At 42.5% G+C, this 17,199-nt stretch overlaps 1 protein-coding gene across 6 annotated transcripts in view; it reads left to right on the top strand.

Moving 5' to 3' along the window:
• Nucleotides 1-17,199, top strand: part of FGD4 (FYVE, RhoGEF and PH domain containing 4) — a 217,671-nt gene that overhangs the window by 138,558 nt on the left and 61,914 nt on the right. For 5 of the 6 annotated variants that reach the window (XM_050918294.1, XM_050918313.1, XM_050918332.1 and 2 more), the window contains one exon: nt 16,145-16,328. In XM_050918294.1, coding sequence (XP_050774251.1) covers nt 16,237-16,328 — 92 coding nt within the window. In that variant the 5' untranslated portion in view covers nt 16,145-16,236. Of the gene's footprint in view, nt 1-11,795; nt 11,991-16,144; nt 16,329-17,199 lie in introns of all 6 variants that reach the window. The other variant, XM_050918323.1, reaches the window with a different exon arrangement.

The raw sequence follows: 17,199 nt of genomic DNA, 5'->3' as shown, positions 1-17,199 counted from the left end.
CGCACTGCGATGTCTCCCCTCCGTCCTCCATTCCTGCTGCCTTGTAGAGTGAGAGAGTTAACCCTTGAGGGCTCAGCCAATTGCTAGTTGATCATTTAGCAGTAAGGGAAATATCCCACCCTCTGACTCCTCCACCTCAACCAAGCTTCACAATCATCATCACTGGGTACCAGTCTTAAATTGTTTTTTTAAAACTGTGTGTTAATATAGTCTTTTGTCTGGTAAAAAAAAAAAAAAAAATTTCCCTGGAACCTAACCCCCACGTTAACATTAATTCTTATGGGGAAATTGGATTCACTTAACATCGTTTCGCTTAAAGTCGCATTTTTAAGGAACATAACAACAATGTTAAGTAAGGAGTTACTATACTATAAAATGGTGCACAAGTGATTGACAACTGCTCTCTGAGTACAGTTTCCCAGTGATTAACAGTCAAGCTGGAAGGGCATATCTACTGGGGTCCCTCAGGAATCTTTCTTGGGTACGATTCTATTCAATATCTCCATAAATTATTTGAATAATTGCATAAAGAGTACACTTGTGAAATTTGTGGACAGTGCCAAGCTGGGAGGGGTTGCAAGCACTTTAGAGGACAGGATTAGAGTTTAAAATGATCTTGACAAACTGGAGAAATAGTCTGAAATAATGAAGATGAAACTTAAGGACAAATGTAAAGAACTACAATTAAGCAGGAATAATTAATTGCACAAATACAAAATCAGTAATGACTACCTAGGAAGGAATTTTGCAGAAAAGGCTCTGCGTGTTATAATGGATCACAAACTAAATATGAATCAACTACGTAATACTGTGACAAAAAGGTGGACATCGTTCTGGGATGTATTAGCAGGAATGTTGTAAGCAAGATGCAAGAAGTAATTTTTGCACTCTACCCAGCACTGATAAGACCTCGGTGAGAATACTGTCCAGTTCTAGGCACCACACTTCGGGAAAGATGTGGACAAATTGGAGAAGGTCCAGAGAAGAGCAACAAGAATGATTAAAGGTCTCGAAAACATGACCTGTGAGAGAAGATTGAAAAAATAGGGTTTGTTTAGTCTGCAGAAGAGAAGATGGGGAACGTAAGTCTTCAAGTACATAAAAGGTTGTTATAAAGAGGAGAGTGATCTCAGTGATTAAGGAGAACAGTGAGACAAGCCAAGAAGCAATGGGCCCAAATTGCAGGAAGGAAGATTTAGGTTAGACTTTTGGAAAAACTTCCTAACTGTCGGGATAATTAAGCACTGGAACAAATTAGCTAGGGAGGTTGTAGAATCTGTGTTCATTGGAGGTTTTTAAGCACAGATTAGGCAAACACCTGTTAGGGATGGTAGATAATACTTAGTCTTGCCCCAGTGCAAGGGACTGGACTAGATGACCTCTCAAGGTCCCGTCCAGTCCTACCTTTCTATAATTTCATAGCTACAAGTTTGAGTTAGAATATGTAAAACACAAACCATGTTTTTGTGTGCAGAATACATTCCTCTGGTTTACAAAAATATCAGCACTAAGAATGCTGGTAGTGGAATGTAAACCTTTTCACCTTGAGGTCACTGGTTAACATTTAACCCAGGTTGATAGTGACCAAAAGTCATTGCAATCTAAAAATGTTGTCCTCTAGGAAATAAAAAGATCTCAATTTATTTCCGAATGGACGTGTCCGTGGGTGCCAGTTGTGACAGCAACTGTGATGATTATAATCTGTATCTCAGTCTCCACAGATAAATGAACAAGTATGGAGACTGAGCCTCTCTTCCTAAGGTAATACACATCCAGGTTAGGCTGAGGCACATTCCTGGTGTGGTGGAAACTAGCATTGCTATTGTCTGTACTGTGGATAAATGGGGAGGTCACTCCCTAGTGGTGCCACTACAGCACCTTTCATAAATATCAAATTCATCTCATATTTAAGGGAGGAAAAAATCAGTGGGTGTTGAGGGCAAGTTTTGGTTCAGGAAACATGAGCAAAACGAAGCTGTGCTTTTGGTGCATAAAACTCCTCGTAAAAAGATTCTTGTTTCTAGTGAAGAGCGTATATAAACATTGCTCAGCTTAATAGCCTTTCTGTATTGCCTTAATGTCCTGTTGTAACTGATTATTTGAAACCAAGCTAAAAAATGTTTTGGTTTTTTAAGTTATTTTCCCCAAAAACAAAAATACAAAAAGTTAATGGATGAAGAGCAGTAGGAAATCCATAAAAATAGACTGATTTTTTTTTTTAAACACCAATTTGTAGTAACTTATAGATTACAAGGCCACCTGTCTATTGGGTAACTGTGAACATGTATAATTCAGGTAGTTTTGCAGCTGATACTGCTCCCTCCTAGCCATGAGTCCAATGTGTTTATCTCAAAAGAACCTCCTCCAGACAGGGCCACTTCCAGCAATGCTGTTGCAAGATGAGAAGTACAGATTTGCAGCTAAAAAGCAATAATGCTATTGCAAATAGTTTTGGGCCTGGTATGTTGGGGTCCTGCTGTGTGTGTCCCTCTTTCTGCTCCTCTGAGTGCATTCAGGGTATCAAAATTATCTTAAAGCATTTTGTATTGGGCCTGCCTGTTCATAAAAAGCAAGCAGGCAGAAATGAGGGATGGAATGAGGTGTACCTGCATGAACCAAACCAATCCCAGTGCCTTAAACTGTTTGGGTTGCTCCATTGAGACGTTTGAGTAGCAGCCATGTTAGTCTGTATCCACAAAAAGAACATGCGTACTTGTGGCACCTTAGAGACTCACAAATTTATTTGAGCATAAGCTTTCGTGGGCTACAGCCCACTTCATCGGATGCATGGAGTGGAAAATACAGTAGGTAGATATAGATACACACACACACACACACACACACACACACACACACACACACACACACACACACACACACACACACACACACACACACACACACACACACACACACGAAACAATGGGTGTTACCATACATACTCTAACGAGTGATCAGTTAAGGTGAGTTATTACCAACAGGAGAGAGAGAAACTTTTTGTAGTGGTAATGAAAATGGTCCATTTGCAGCAGTTGACAAGAAGGTGTGAGGAACAGTGGGGGGAGATAAACATGGGGAGACAGTTTTACTTTGTGTAATGACCCATTCACTCCCAGTCTATATTTAAGCCTAATTTAATGGTGTCCATTTTGCAACTTTAATTCCAATTCAACAGTCTCTCATTGGAGTTTGTTTTTGTTGTAATATTGTGACTTTTAGGTCTGTAATCTAGTGACCAGGGAGATTGAAGTGTTCAACTGTTTTTTTTTATGTTATAATTCTTGACATCTGATTTGTGTCCATTAATTCTTTTACGTAGAGACTGTCCGGTTTGGCCAATGTACATGGCAGAGGGACATTGCTGGCACATGATGGCATATATCACGTTGGTAGATGTGCAGGTGAATGAGGTTCTGATAGTGTGGCTGATGTGATTAGGTCCTATGATGGTGTCCCCTGAATAGATATGTGGACAGAGTTGGCAATGGGCTTTGTTGCAAGGATAGGTTCCAAGGTTAGTGCTTTTCTTGTGTGGTCTGTGGTTGCTGGTGAGTATTTGCTTCAGGTTGGGGGGCTTTTCTGTAAGCAAGGACTGGCTAGTCTCCTGAGTTCTGTGAGTGAGGGATCATCCTTCAGGATAGGTTGTAGATCCTTGATGATGCGCTGGAGAGGTTTTAGTTGAGGGCTGAAGATGACGGCTAATGGCGTTCTGTTTCTTTGTTGGGTCTGTCCTGTGTAGTAGGTGACTTCTGGGTACTCCTCTGGCTCTGTCAATCTGTTTCCTTCACTTCCGCAGGTGGGTATTGTAGTTGTAAGAACGCTTGATAGAAATCTTATAGGTGTTTGTGTCTGAGGGGTTGGAGCAAATGTGGTTGTATCTTAGAGCTTGGCTGTAGACAATGGATCATATGGTGTGGTCTGGATGAAAGCTGGAGGCATGTAGGTAAGTATAGTGGTCAGTAGGTTTCCAGTCTAGGGTGGTGGTTGTGACCATCATTTATCAGCACTGTAGTGTCCAGGAAGTGGATCTCTTGTGTGGACTGGTCCAGGATGAGGTTGATGGTGGAGTGAAAATTATTGAAATCATGGTAAAAGCAGCAGAGGGTCCTGTGGCACCTTATAGACTAACAGACGTTTTGGAGCATGAGCTTTCGTGGGTGAATACCCACTTCGTCAGATGCATGTAGTGGAAATTTCCAGGGGCAGGTATATATATATATATGCAGGCAAGCTAGAGATAATGAGGTAGTCCAATCAGGGAGGATGAGGCCCTGTTCTAGCAGTTGAGGTGTGAAAACCAAGGGAGGAGAAACTGGTTCTGTAATTGGCAAGCCACTCACAGTCTCTGTTTAATCCTGAGCTGATGGTGTCAAATTTGCAGATGAACTGAAGCTCAGCAGTTTCTCTTTGAAGTCTGGTCCTGAAATTTTTTTGCTGCAGGATGGCCACCTTAAGGTCTGCTATAGTGTGGCCAGGGAGGTTGAAGTGTTCTCCTACAGGTTTTTGTATATTGCCATTCCTAATATCTGATTTGTGTCCGTTTATCCTTTTCCGTAGCGACTGTCCAGTTTGGCCGATGTACATAGCAGAGGGGCATTGCTGGCATATGATGGCGTATATTACATTGGTGGACATGCAGGTGAATGAACCGGTGATGGTGTGGTTGATCTGGTTAGGTCCTGTGATGGTGTCGCTGGTGTAGATATGTGGGCAGAGTTGGCATCGAGGTTTGTTGCATGGATTGCTTCCTGAGCTAGAGTTACTATGGTGCGGTGTGCAGTTACTGGTGAGAATATGTTTCAGGTTGTCAGGTTGCCTGTGGGTGAGGACTGGCCTGCCACCCAAGGCCTGTGAAAGTATGGGATCATTGTCCAGGATGGGTTGTAGGTCCCTGATGATGCGTTGGAGAGCTTTTAGCTGAGGACTGTATGTGATGGCCAATGGAGTCCTGTTGGTTTCTTTGATGGGTTTGTCTTGTAGTAGGAGGCTTCTGGGTACACGTCTGGCTCTGTTGATCTGTTTCCTTATTTCCTCATGTGGGTATTGTAGTTTTGAGAATGCTTGGTGGAGATTTTGTAGGTGTTGGTCTCTGTCTGAGGGGTTAGAGCAGATGCGGTTGTACCTCAGTGCTTGGCTGTAGACAATGGATCGTGCGATGTGCCCGAGATGGAAGCTGGAGGCATGAAACTGGACAGTCTCTATGCAAAAGAATAAATGGACACAAATCAGACATCAAGAATTATAACATTCAAAAACCAGTTGGAGAACACTTCAGTCTCCCTGGTCACTAGATTAGACCTAAAAGTCGCAATATTACAACAAAAAAAAACTTCAAAAACAAACTCCAATGAGAGACTGTTGAATTGGAATTAATTTGCAAAATGGACACCATCAAATTAGGCTTGAATAAAGACTGGGAGTGGATGGGTCATTACACAAAGTAAAACTATTTCCCATGTTTATCTCCTCCCCCCTCCACACACACACACACACACTCTGTTCCTCACACCTTCTTGTCAGCTGCTGCAAATGGACTATTTTCATTACCACTACAAAAAGTTTTTTTTTCTCTCTTGCTGGTAATAGCTCACCTTAACTGATCACTCTCGTTAGGGTGTGTAGGGTAACACCCATTGTTTCATGTTTTCTGTGTGTGTATATATACATCTTCCTACTGTATTTTCCACTGCATGCATCCGATGAAGTGGGCTGTTGCCTACGAAAGCTTATGCTCAAATAAATTTGTTAGTCTCTAAGGTCTACAAGTACTCCTGTTCTTTTTCTGTTGAGAAGCTGTATTTTTAACAGAATTGTAGCTTTAGTTTACAGGTACCGTACACTTTTTTTTTCCCTTCAATACTTTTTGGGGGAGACTGCTTTAGTCTTGCCAACCTTAAATATCTCTCTGTGATGAAAGGAAATAAGATCTCAGACCTGAATTGCAATGCCAGTTTCTTTGCTGTTGATAGATTAATCACTAAGTAACATTCATCTAACCTGCCAAAGTTTAGGAGATAGAAATAACAAGAAGTAAAGATAAAGCCAAGTGTGTGTGTTTAATTCATCAGCGCTGTTTTGGAAATAAAGTGTAGAATGTTCACAGTCGTACATATTACCCAAGATTTGGATTTGAAACTAGCCTTGGACTTTGAACCTGTCTTTGTTCAGTGTAAGTACTTGGTGTCTGTCTGAAAAATAACTTAAATCTTTGGAAATAATCACTCGTTATATACCAGTCCTGATGCAGCCAGAGCAAGTGACTAAATTGCTGAACAGAGTCCAATATAAAATTATTTCCCCTCAATTTTGGTTATATTATTTCCTGGCATTCAAAGGTAAAAGGATAGTTCTTGTTTCCTTAGGACTCCTTTCAGCAACAAATAAGCTCAGCAGTTTGTAGATCACAATTCAGTCTTTAATGTTGCTGGGTTTTGATTTATTAATTGTTTTGAAAAATTAGGAAAAAAGCCCTCAACGGGCTTCTGAAATTGACTGGAAGCCAGTGAAGGGACTTAAGCACGGTTCTGATGTGTTCACGGCAGCCTCCACCATAAAGGAAGCAGGCAGGCGCATTTTGTACCATCTGGAACCTGCACATTGTCTTCAAATTCAGCTTAAAATAGAGTGGATTACAGTAACCCTGCCTGGTGGTGACACATGCATGGATCACTGTGGTCCTCAAGGTCCACAAAGTTCTCTGACAATCCAGAGGTGAAACATGATGCTCCAGGTCACTGAGGCAGAGTGCTGTAGGTAGTTCGGAATTTGCTCCCACTACAGATATGTCTGAGCTCTAGCTTGGGCCCAGCTTCACCATAATCACACACAGTGGTACAAACAGGGTCGATTGCCTGTCTGCCTGCCTGCAAGTGTTCCTCCGATTGCATGATGTGTATCACATAATTTCTTATTTCATACCTGATGAAATTTAAATCCTGTTATGTGGTGGAAAGAAAAGTGATTTACTGCATCTCTAGTACGGTATCTTACAAAGACATATCTGTACATCTGTAGCTCTGGAGGATGTTCTAACTACAGTTTTTAGTAGTGGTTTTGGATTCCTCGCTGACACTGAGCTCTCATATAGCAGCATCTGTGAGTAATGCTTTCTACCGTCTGCAGATGGTGGGGAGACTCTGTCTGACCCTGGTGGCCAAAGTCGTGGTCTCAGTTATACATGCTCTCAGCTGGACTACAATACGGCAGCATGAAGACTTCAGTGCCTAGGAAACTCCAACTAGTCCCAAATGCTTCAGCACATTTCCTCAGCTGTGCAGGCTATTCTGAGCTGTGTCAAACCTGTCCTCCATTCCACACACTGGTTTCCTATAGAACTTCAAATAAAGATTCAGGTCTCTGTCCTTATCTTCAAGATGCTGAATGACTTGGACCCAGGGGATCTAAAAGGTCTCCTAAAGCTCCAGGGTGAATACCATGGCACTCCTCTGGCAAAACAGAGCGTTCCCCAGTAAAGCCAAAACTCATCTTTGCAGGAGGCAATGCTCTCTCGGCAGACCATCCAAGACTGTGGAATGACTCAGTCACCAGATCACTCTGTGTCTGGGGTATAGCTGGCCTTTCAGAACCCCAAGGGACTTAGTAGATGTTGCAGGGATTCTTGGGCACAGTGACCCTGCTGGCCGCATATGGTGCACCACATATCCTCGCCCATTCCAAGGCTTCTGGGAGATGGTTTCCCTCACTGCTGGGTGTGGGTCTGCTCTTGGGTTTGATCTCTGTCTTCTGATGCCATTTCATCCTTGTTAGTTTTCTCTCCAGACCAGGATGACTATCCATATCCTGACCTGCCAGTTTTCCAGCCATTGTAACATCTCTAGGATTACTGTCTGTTAACATGATTTCAGGTTGGCATGGCAAAGTTTATAGGCTCATTCTATACCCATTAATTTCTAGGCCTCACTGATTGTTTGTTTTAGCTCCCTGATCAGTTCCCCATTTCTTTACATAACTCCTCATTTGAATTAAAACCTCATCATAGATCATGGCCCCTTTTTCCTGAACTCCCTATTACCTTTTCCTAAATGCTTCAGTGTCAGTTTAAACTTTTGCAGTAAAGCTTGGTTACAATTATCATAATCTTTATATGCTACCCATAAGGGTAAAAATGTCCAAGACCTTTGTCCAAGGCAATAGTGGACCCAGGTTCCTTATCATATCTTCTTTCCTTCATCTTGTTCAATTCATACTCCATTTCAAAAACGTCTGGGAACATATCCATGTCATCCCCCTTCCTAAAGCCAGGAAGTAATTGAGAGTCTAGGCCTCCCATTGGGACAGGTACCTGGGGACTGGCTTTACCTATGGACTATTCTTCTACTTGGCAGTCTCTGTACATCAAACTGATGATGTCTTTCCTGGTGTCTCTGGCACAGTCTCTCCATCTTGAGCTGATAGTGCCCCTTCTTGTCCCTTTCCTTCTCATGCTGACTCTGGCTCTTCTTTCTCTTCTCTCTCCACTGATGCTGCTGCTCCCGATCTGCTCTCCCTTGTTCCTGATCTTCAAGCTGCTAAGTTTTCCAGATGCACTTTGTCTCTCTCCAGCTGCAGCTTCTCCTGCTCTGGCTACTGGACTCTGCACAACTCCTGTTGCAGTGATGTACTAGTCTGGACCGAACACAGTTGCTGCATCTGTCCATCTCTGCCCTGTTTCTTTCCAGGGAGTTGGCTCCAAGATTCTCCCATCTGCTGGATCCTTTGCCAGCAGACTGGAGGTTCTCTGCGCACCTGGACTATTCTGCTGCTGCTCGTTAGAATACAGCAAATGTACTAGCTGCAGTTTTGTCTGGTCCTCAGTTCTCAGCTGCCTTTCTCTGCATAGCTCAACCAGCCAGCTTTTCTTCAGCTGTTCAAAAATCCATTTTTCCCTGTCTCTTTCCTGAAAAGACTGATACTTTTTTCTCTGTACTTTTCCCTTCTAGGTAACTTGCTTTCACACTGCTATGCGATTCCCAAGTTCCCTGCCTTCACTGTTATTCCCAGCACAAGATAGGCTGCCTAAGCAAGCTTCTTTTGCCTTCTCTTCAGAGACTAATAAGTGTGACTGCCCACAGTTGAGTTACCAGACAATTGTTCCTGTGCAAGCCTATTTTATTCTTAAACTGAAGCACTACAGAGAACACATTAACAGCAATAAAAGGACCTATACATGTGCTAATAAGCTTACCAGAGTTCACCGCAGCCCTTGCATGGCCTCTGGCTGGAGCAGTCCTTCAAAACCCCACACAAGGGGTTTCCTTATGAGTTTAGGTTCATCACAGCTAAGGCTACGATTTTGTCACAGTTTTTTTAGTAAGTCATAAACAGGTCCAGGGTAATAACCGAGAAGTCGCGGCAAGTGACCTGTCCGTGACTTTTACTAAAAAGTGGCAGCGATGCTCCAGTAGATGATGCTGCTCCTGGGGTGGAGGTGACCAAGGGCCCCACCGCCACTCCAGGCTGGGAGGCGACCTGTGGTGCCACTGCTGTGCCCAGGGCCAGTTGCCTTGGACCAGTTGCCGGGGCTGCCAAAGCAACAGCTGACCCTGGTGTCAGCCACACCAGCCGCTGCAGATGCGGAAGTCACGGAGATCCAGGGCAGAGATTAAAAAGGATAGATTTAAGTGGATCATTTACATTCTCCTCATCCCCTCGCTATTTCCAGCAGGATCCACTTTACATGTTTTGTTCCAAAAATCCTTTGAAGTTCCTCTTATCTCCCAGAGAGCACATTAACCCCATTTTCCTGCAAGTTCCGTGCAGTGTTCAATAGTACATAAACAAACATTTACATTTTTAATACAATGGATCCCAGGGGTATTAAACTTAATTCAGTCAGGTTCCATTTAATCAGTAAGGCTTGACTAGGATATTGTCAGCCTGTCACACTAAGAACCATCACAAACTTTGCTGCCTTCTGTTCCTAGCACAAGATGGATTTCTTTGACCTTGTTCTCTCTAACATAAACATGTAGCAACACATTTTTTTAATATATAGTAACAAAAAACAAAGCAAAGAAAGCCCATACCAAAATAAAACATTTCACTGCACTCTTTTCTCCCCCTGGATAGCAGATGAGAGAAGTGAAACATGACAGATATCAGTCACGTTGCTTACTGCACTGCTGAAAGGTGCTCAGATACTAAGCTGATTAGCATGATATAAGAACCTATGTAGAATAGAATAGACTGGTGTAATTTTCCTCTCTGTGCTGGATCCAGACTATTATTCTGCATGGCTTTTTCCTGCAGAGATTCTGTGGCAGCTGTCTGTCCAAATTCGTTTGACAATTTACTTGAAGGTGATGGAGCATGCTCCGTGATGATTACTGATGCAAGTCAGCCAGGGGAACTGTAATGTAGATGACACTCCTGAGTGCTGGAACTTCTGTATTCTCACTGAATCAAGATGCCACAAATCTTCTGGCTAATATCAGTGAGCTAGGGAGAAATTTAAAGTTTTATTTATAAAAACCAAACCCACAAACTTCCTAGAGTAACAGCAAGGGGAAAAGGCCAGGCAAGTCAAGAGGCTTCCAGTGAAAGGGAAAAATTCCTCTCGTGCCTTGTGGAGATAATATTCTGTGTTCATTGCAGCTTTTGCACCTACTTTACCTATTCACTGTCTGTTCATACACAATTGATTGTACAGCTGTATACTACGTATTAAATCCTGATTAACTAGTTTTGATCAGTAGTGTATGGAAGTAGCTACTTGGGCACTGTGATAGGTTTTCTTTGGGCTGGATATGCAGCCTGCATCCCCAGATGTGCTCATAGTTGCACAGCATAGAAGCTGGGAAAATTTTATTGTTGAAAAGAGCTTTAAATTATCCAGTGGTGTATTACCATCTTTGTCTCTTTATTCTTCAAGATCTCCTGTGTTCACACAGGAGAAATAATCTGTGATTAAACTAAATAGCTACAGAAGGTACATAGAATGAGGAATTAATAGGATTAATTTGTTTTCCACAATCCCTATTAAAAGGTTCACCTTATTGTAAGGTTTTTAAACTACCAGATTTATTTCCTTGTTATCAGTGACTTTCAAACAGTGAACCTCATGTGGTCATGTCCCATTCTGATTCACCGACTTCCATGCAGTAATAACGTTGCTTGGTTACAGGAAAAATTCATAGAAAGGCAGTATTTATTAAGGAGACAAGATGAAAATAAACTCACTTTAATGGGACTAGTGTGGCTGTCTGGTTTCATTCCCCATGTGTCCTGCCACCTACGAATCTTAATATCTTCAGGTTGACCAGATGTTCTAACATATTGTGATTGTCACAGTTAAGATGGTCCCAGTGCTTGTCATTTCTAGTGGAACCAGGATTTTGTCTTGATATTATTTCTACCACCTAGAAAGATGTCTGACCACCTCTGGCCATGGTCTGTTTAGGAAGGATTTAGAAACTGTTTTTGCTGCAAAATGGATGTAGGATCCAGTGGTTGGGGAAGGGGGGATTTCTGCTCCAAACATACACCACTTGTATTTGTTCAACATAAACTCCACCAACACCAGCAATTTTTATGAATTCTCACTCCAGTATTAATTGCTTAACAAACTGATTTTCTGCAATTGTACGAAGCACGTTACAATTACTCTGTGAAATGCATCACAGGAAATGTTGCTATGCATCATTTTAATTCTGGTCTTAAATCCACCCAAACACCTCTCGTCCTTCCATCTCTTCCCCCAGGGAAATTGGAATGCCGATACTCAGTTGTGTCCTGCTTCTTCCCAGACAGTCTGTCTGTCTGATTTTTTTAGCTGTCTCATAACTTTTTTTTTTTAGTTCAGCTAGCTACCTAGCTATTCAGCTCTCTGACAATTATCTGATGCTCACTGGCCTAGATCTGCCAGTCCTTCAGAGAACTGCATGAGAGAAGGGAGAACAGTAAAGCGGAAACAGTGCTTCACAGCAGCAAGCAGGCAGATGGAAGAAACATTTTTAATTTCTTTGGAAAGCATCTCATTGTACAAAATGCTGGTGAGAAAATTGTTTCACTTGTTCAATGTTTGTAAAGCAATCCTTTAAAATATGGCATGCTGAGTTACCCTTCCAGTGCTGATCTCCACTCCACCATTCTTAGTCTAGTCTATGTCCTGGACCATAGACATATATTAATACATATAAATGTTAAGAGCCAAGAACAGTTACACATCTAAGAAAAGTCTCATTGCTTACTGTGACCCTCATCCTTCTCCATTGTTCTTTGATACTATTGTTGTTTCATTTATCATCCTTTGATGTTCATATGATTGAATAGATTAAATAGCCAAAACCCTTTCCCAAAGAGTTTATAACTTCAAAGTAATATGTACACTCCTATTTGTACTGAAGCTGTCACTAAAGCTACTCCTTGGTAGTGAAGTTCTCTATTGGTAGCAGAATTCACTATTTCCTCTCATGCACTAATGCAAGGTAGAGATGGAAAAGCTCTGCTAGATCAAGTCCATCTTTCTGCCAGGGCGTGGTTGTTCCTGATAGTTTGGTATATATGCAACTATTACTCCTGTGAGGATATAAATTCTGCGCATGCGCAGTAGCGCAGATTTCCCCCAGATGTCTTTTGGTTCCACCTCAGAAACTCATTTTTCTGCCGGGAAGCAAAGAGAAGCCATAAAATCAGTCATGCAACCCTCCTAAGCAGTGTGTTTCATATGCCCGGGACAGCTGGCAGAGAGGGAAATCACTGGGGGGCAGGGGGTAGGACTGGGGAGGACCTGGCTGGTGGCTCCTACTCTGTGCTAGGCTCAGCTGCTAGTCCTGGCTGGGCTGGAGAGGACGGGACTTTCTCTTCCTCTGCACGGCATCCAGGGCTGTGTCAGACCCACCCCCAGATTTCTCCCCCTGGCTACAGGAAGCTCTGCAAACTCCCCCCCCAGCTTCCTGCACCCATCACTCTTCAGCTGCAGGGGAGATCACTGTATAGGGAGCTGCTCCTTCATCTGGCCAACTCCCATGCATCCAGACCACCTCATATCCAGACCCTCCCATTGAGCCTCACCCCCCCCAAGCCCCTGCACTGAGCCCCACTTCCCCTGCACTGGTACCACCCAACAAGTGACTGACACCCAGATCCCCACCCTACTGACCCCGAATCAGCTGCACATGGATCCCCAGCCCACCGAGCCCCACTACTCCAGCATCTGGACCTCCACATACCCAGACCTCCCCCGCTGAGTTCCATTACCATTGCACCCAAATCCCGCAACAAGCCGCTGTGCATCCAGATCCTCCACTGACCTGCCCACACTCAGATTGCCCCACATAGAACCCTCTCAGCCACACCTGGATCCTCCTACACTAAGCCTCTTCACACTTGGATCATGCCTTGCTGAGCCTGCCTGCCCACAAGTGGTGCAGCTGTCATAGAAGGGCAGGGCCCTGAGGTGTTTCTGGGGCAGGTCCAGTCCTTGGATTGTGTCAGGGTTGGGTGCAGCCTCACCTTTGAGTCCGTGTCCCGGGGAAAACTGTACAGTTATCTCCCATCTCTGTGCAGCCAGTGGCCTGTGCTCCCCAATGCCATGCTGGAGCCTCCATGTTTATTTGACAAATAAATTTTGCAGAATTTTAAAATATTGGGTGCAGAATGTTTAATTTTTTGGTGCAGAATGCCCTCAGGAATATAACTATTTTCTTCAACACGGTCTTGAAATCTTGGATGATAGGGCTTAAACTGCTTTCCATGAGGAACTGTTTCAGGATCTAGAAGTAGGATTTTTTGATAAGGGTGGGGGAGGAAGGGACACCTGATCTTCTCTCTTGATTGTGCACCTATGTCTCCTAAACTGCCTTAAATGATTGCCCTCTCCTTGATGTCTCCATCATTTAACTAGCATGCATGCTGTTTTTCCTTCAGTCAAACTATAGTTATTTATGGTCTAACTCTTCAATCTTTCCTAAGAATGGAGTCCCTCTCTCTGTTTAATAACTCTGTGAATAATTACAATGTGAAGGTCTGATATTCAAGTAAAATATATGCAAAATCAGTAGAATCACAGGGAAAGAAGTGTCAGTGCTGCTAGGGAATTGTGTGGCTTTTAACCATGTACAGTACCGTATATCAGTAGCTTCTAGGATGTTTACTTTTCTTAGTCATGGGTGACACATACCCTGTACTAGTGCCATCTGCTATTCCCTCTTGGTGGGAATCTTGGTTTATTGGCTGGATGCAGGCTTTCACGAGCTGATGTTCTTTAGTGGAAGTGTGATTCAGGAAGTAACAAAGTGGCCGCTCTTTTGACTTCCAATCAGTAACTTATTTGTTAAAGAAAGTGAAAAAGTGTGTGTGTGTGTGTGTGTGTGTGTGTGTGTGTGTGTGTGTGTGTGTGTGTGTAACTTTTTCCTTTTCCACTTCTCATGTTGTTCCTTCTACCCACAATTCATTTTGGGGGGGCTGTTACATGTGATTTCCCCTCCCCCGCCCCTGTCTTTGCCATGCAGAAGCTGGTTTGCTGCTCTGAAATGATCGCAGGAAGCAGTGTCAGGCCACAGTGGAAGCTCTGCCACTCAGATGTGTAAAAGCAGCAAAGAATCCTGTGGGACCTTATAGACTAACAGACGTTTTGGAGCATGAGCTTTCGTGGGTGAATGCATCTGACGAAGTGGGTATTCACCCACGAAAGCTCATGCTCCAAAACGACTGTTAGTCTATAAGGTGCCACAGGATTCTTTGCTGCTTTTACAGATCCAGACTAACATGGCTACCCCTCTGATACTTGACACTCAGATGTGGTGGGTGATGGTTTCAGATAGGGATAAGATTAGTTTGAAAGCAGCCAGTAGCTGTGACTCTGAAGGGCAGTGCTTCTCATGCAGCCTGGCCTGCTGCCTCTTGGCTATGGCTCTATAAAACCAGAGTTGATTACTAAGAATTCCAGAAACACTTGGCTATTGTAGAGATAAGGGATGAGGGAAAGGGAATGAAAGCATTCTGGACACAGTAAGCAAATATCACTAACTATTTTGGTGGGGGGAAGGAGGCTAAACTTCATTGTAGAGCTGGTAATGCTGAGGTGGAGACTGAAAAGCCCTAGGATTTGAGGAAAATTCTAGAAAGCAAAAGGATCCATGTTGGCTCATTTTAGATTAAGAAACTGTACAACAGTTGCTTTATAATTAGCAAGCTGTCTGTTCTCACTGTTCTCTTCTATGCCATACCATACTGCTGCTGTTGGTTAGTGACCTGTAGTTCCATTGCTATAAACAAGGGAGGTGGTAGCAGGGCATTTTCCTCTAGGAACCCATGACTTGGGAGCTCACTTACCCGTCTGGGTCTGCCAATGCCTGATTTCTCCCCCCCGGCCCCACCCCAACTTTCTAGATGTGCTGCAAAGCTTATCCCTTTTGGGGTGTTACGGAAAGGATGTGATCAAAGGGAGGGACTTGCTGGATTTTTATTCATATCCAAGTCATTATTTCTATTTTGCTTGATATTGTGTATTTCAAAGGGTGGCTATTTATAAAAGTTTGTATAAATCTACATTAGTTTATATATAGGACCATATTGTCAGCCTCTGCAAAAGGGCACAGGTCCAGTGAAGTAAATGCAGCTGCACCTGTTCACGCCAATACAAGAGCTCATAGACTTTAGCTTTAGTGCTCAGGGCAATGTCTTTTGATACTGGACAACCAAAACCGAAGCTTTCCTGAAGCAAAGCCCTTCTGATATCAGTTGGTGGATGTGAGTGAGAGAGATTGAGCACCAAAGTTTTGTTCGGAGCCTTTTTTAGCCCGTGCTGGGGAAGGGTGACTGGAATAATTCCTGTGCCCTTCATCACAGCTATATCTTGGAATTATACTAGTTCGTATTTGGGGTAAAACTGATGGTTATGAGGATCAAAACTGCTGTCCATTTGACTGCAGTAGACTCTATAAAGCAACTTGATTAGATTTTTAAAGTAGCACTTTGACTGGCTTCTGTCCAATAACTAACTGGATGTCTGACTGCATACAGTAAATGTTGAACTCTAGTATGAATTGGTAAGAGAACAATTACATTTAGGTGAACTCAAGGAACTTTTCTTAATGCTCCTGGTATCTGTTTCTGTCGGTTGGTCTATCTGTCTTCGTTTTAGCAATACAAAGTAACAGCTAATGTGTGTGGTGTGGATTTTTTTTTCCATTTTTTTTCTTAGTGCCTCCAAAGCCAGTGCATCTGCAGAATTCATTTTTATCCATCACACACCAAACCCCTACACGGAAAGCTTTACCTACTGCACAACCAAGAATGGAGGAAGTCACACCTACCTCTGTTTCTTGTGTGTCAAAGGAAAAACCCAGCAAGGTGTCAGATCTCATCAGTCGTTTTGAAGGAGGCGGGTACGTCACTTGCTTTCTTTTAAAAGTAAGGGTAAAGGACAACATGTCCTAATTCTTTTAACAACACTGTGTGTAGATTAATGAGCTATAATGTATGGTGTAAATGAATGGCATGTGTTGTGACAGTATGGACTCCAGTATTGCTCTCACTGAAGTCAATGGCAGTCTTGCTACGGATATAAATGGGAACTGAGTAATGCCTATGACAACTATCTGATATCTCCCCAGGATTAGCTGCAACACAGTGCTTCCTGCTTTACAATATATTGTCTAATTGCAGTATTTTGTTAAAAGGAAAAATGTGTTTAAACAAATCTAACTTGTGGTGGTCTGCCTAATACTTGTAAATGTTGATTTAGAATATTAATAATTAATAATAGAAACTTTTTTTAGGCCTTGGAATATACACTTTTTTTCAAGGTTAGTTTCTCAAGCACAATCTGAAGTGAAGTAAATAGTTTGCATGATTAAAACATTCTGAAAAATGTTCATGGTTTGGAATAAACATTTAAAATGAAATTGTTCAGGTAACCTTAATTTCTTTTGTATTTAATAATAAATATCATGTTATTAGTGGAATCATTTGAGATCTTTTCCTTTTGACTTTTCATGCTGGTTTACCCTTTCTTACATCATTCCGCATAAACAGGAAAACTAAATGGGTCACCTTCACTTATCTGTTTATGGTCCATTTCACTTTCTGGTTGTAGTGAATTAGGACATTGCTGCTGTTCTTCATTTTACAAACATGCAAGCAGATATTTAGAACACTGAAAAATATCCGCTGTGATAACATTTATTGTTCACATTTTTTTCAATCAAAATATGCATGAAGGGACTAAATGCTCAAACATGCTTTTTGAGGCAGTGA

This window comes from Gopherus flavomarginatus, chromosome 1, assembly GCF_025201925.1.
Source record: "Gopherus flavomarginatus isolate rGopFla2 chromosome 1, rGopFla2.mat.asm, whole genome shotgun sequence".
Classification (NCBI taxonomy): domain Eukaryota; kingdom Metazoa; phylum Chordata; order Testudines; family Testudinidae; genus Gopherus; species Gopherus flavomarginatus.
Note: the sequence above shows the minus strand (reverse complement) of the source record. Positions and strands in the feature narration are given on the sequence as shown.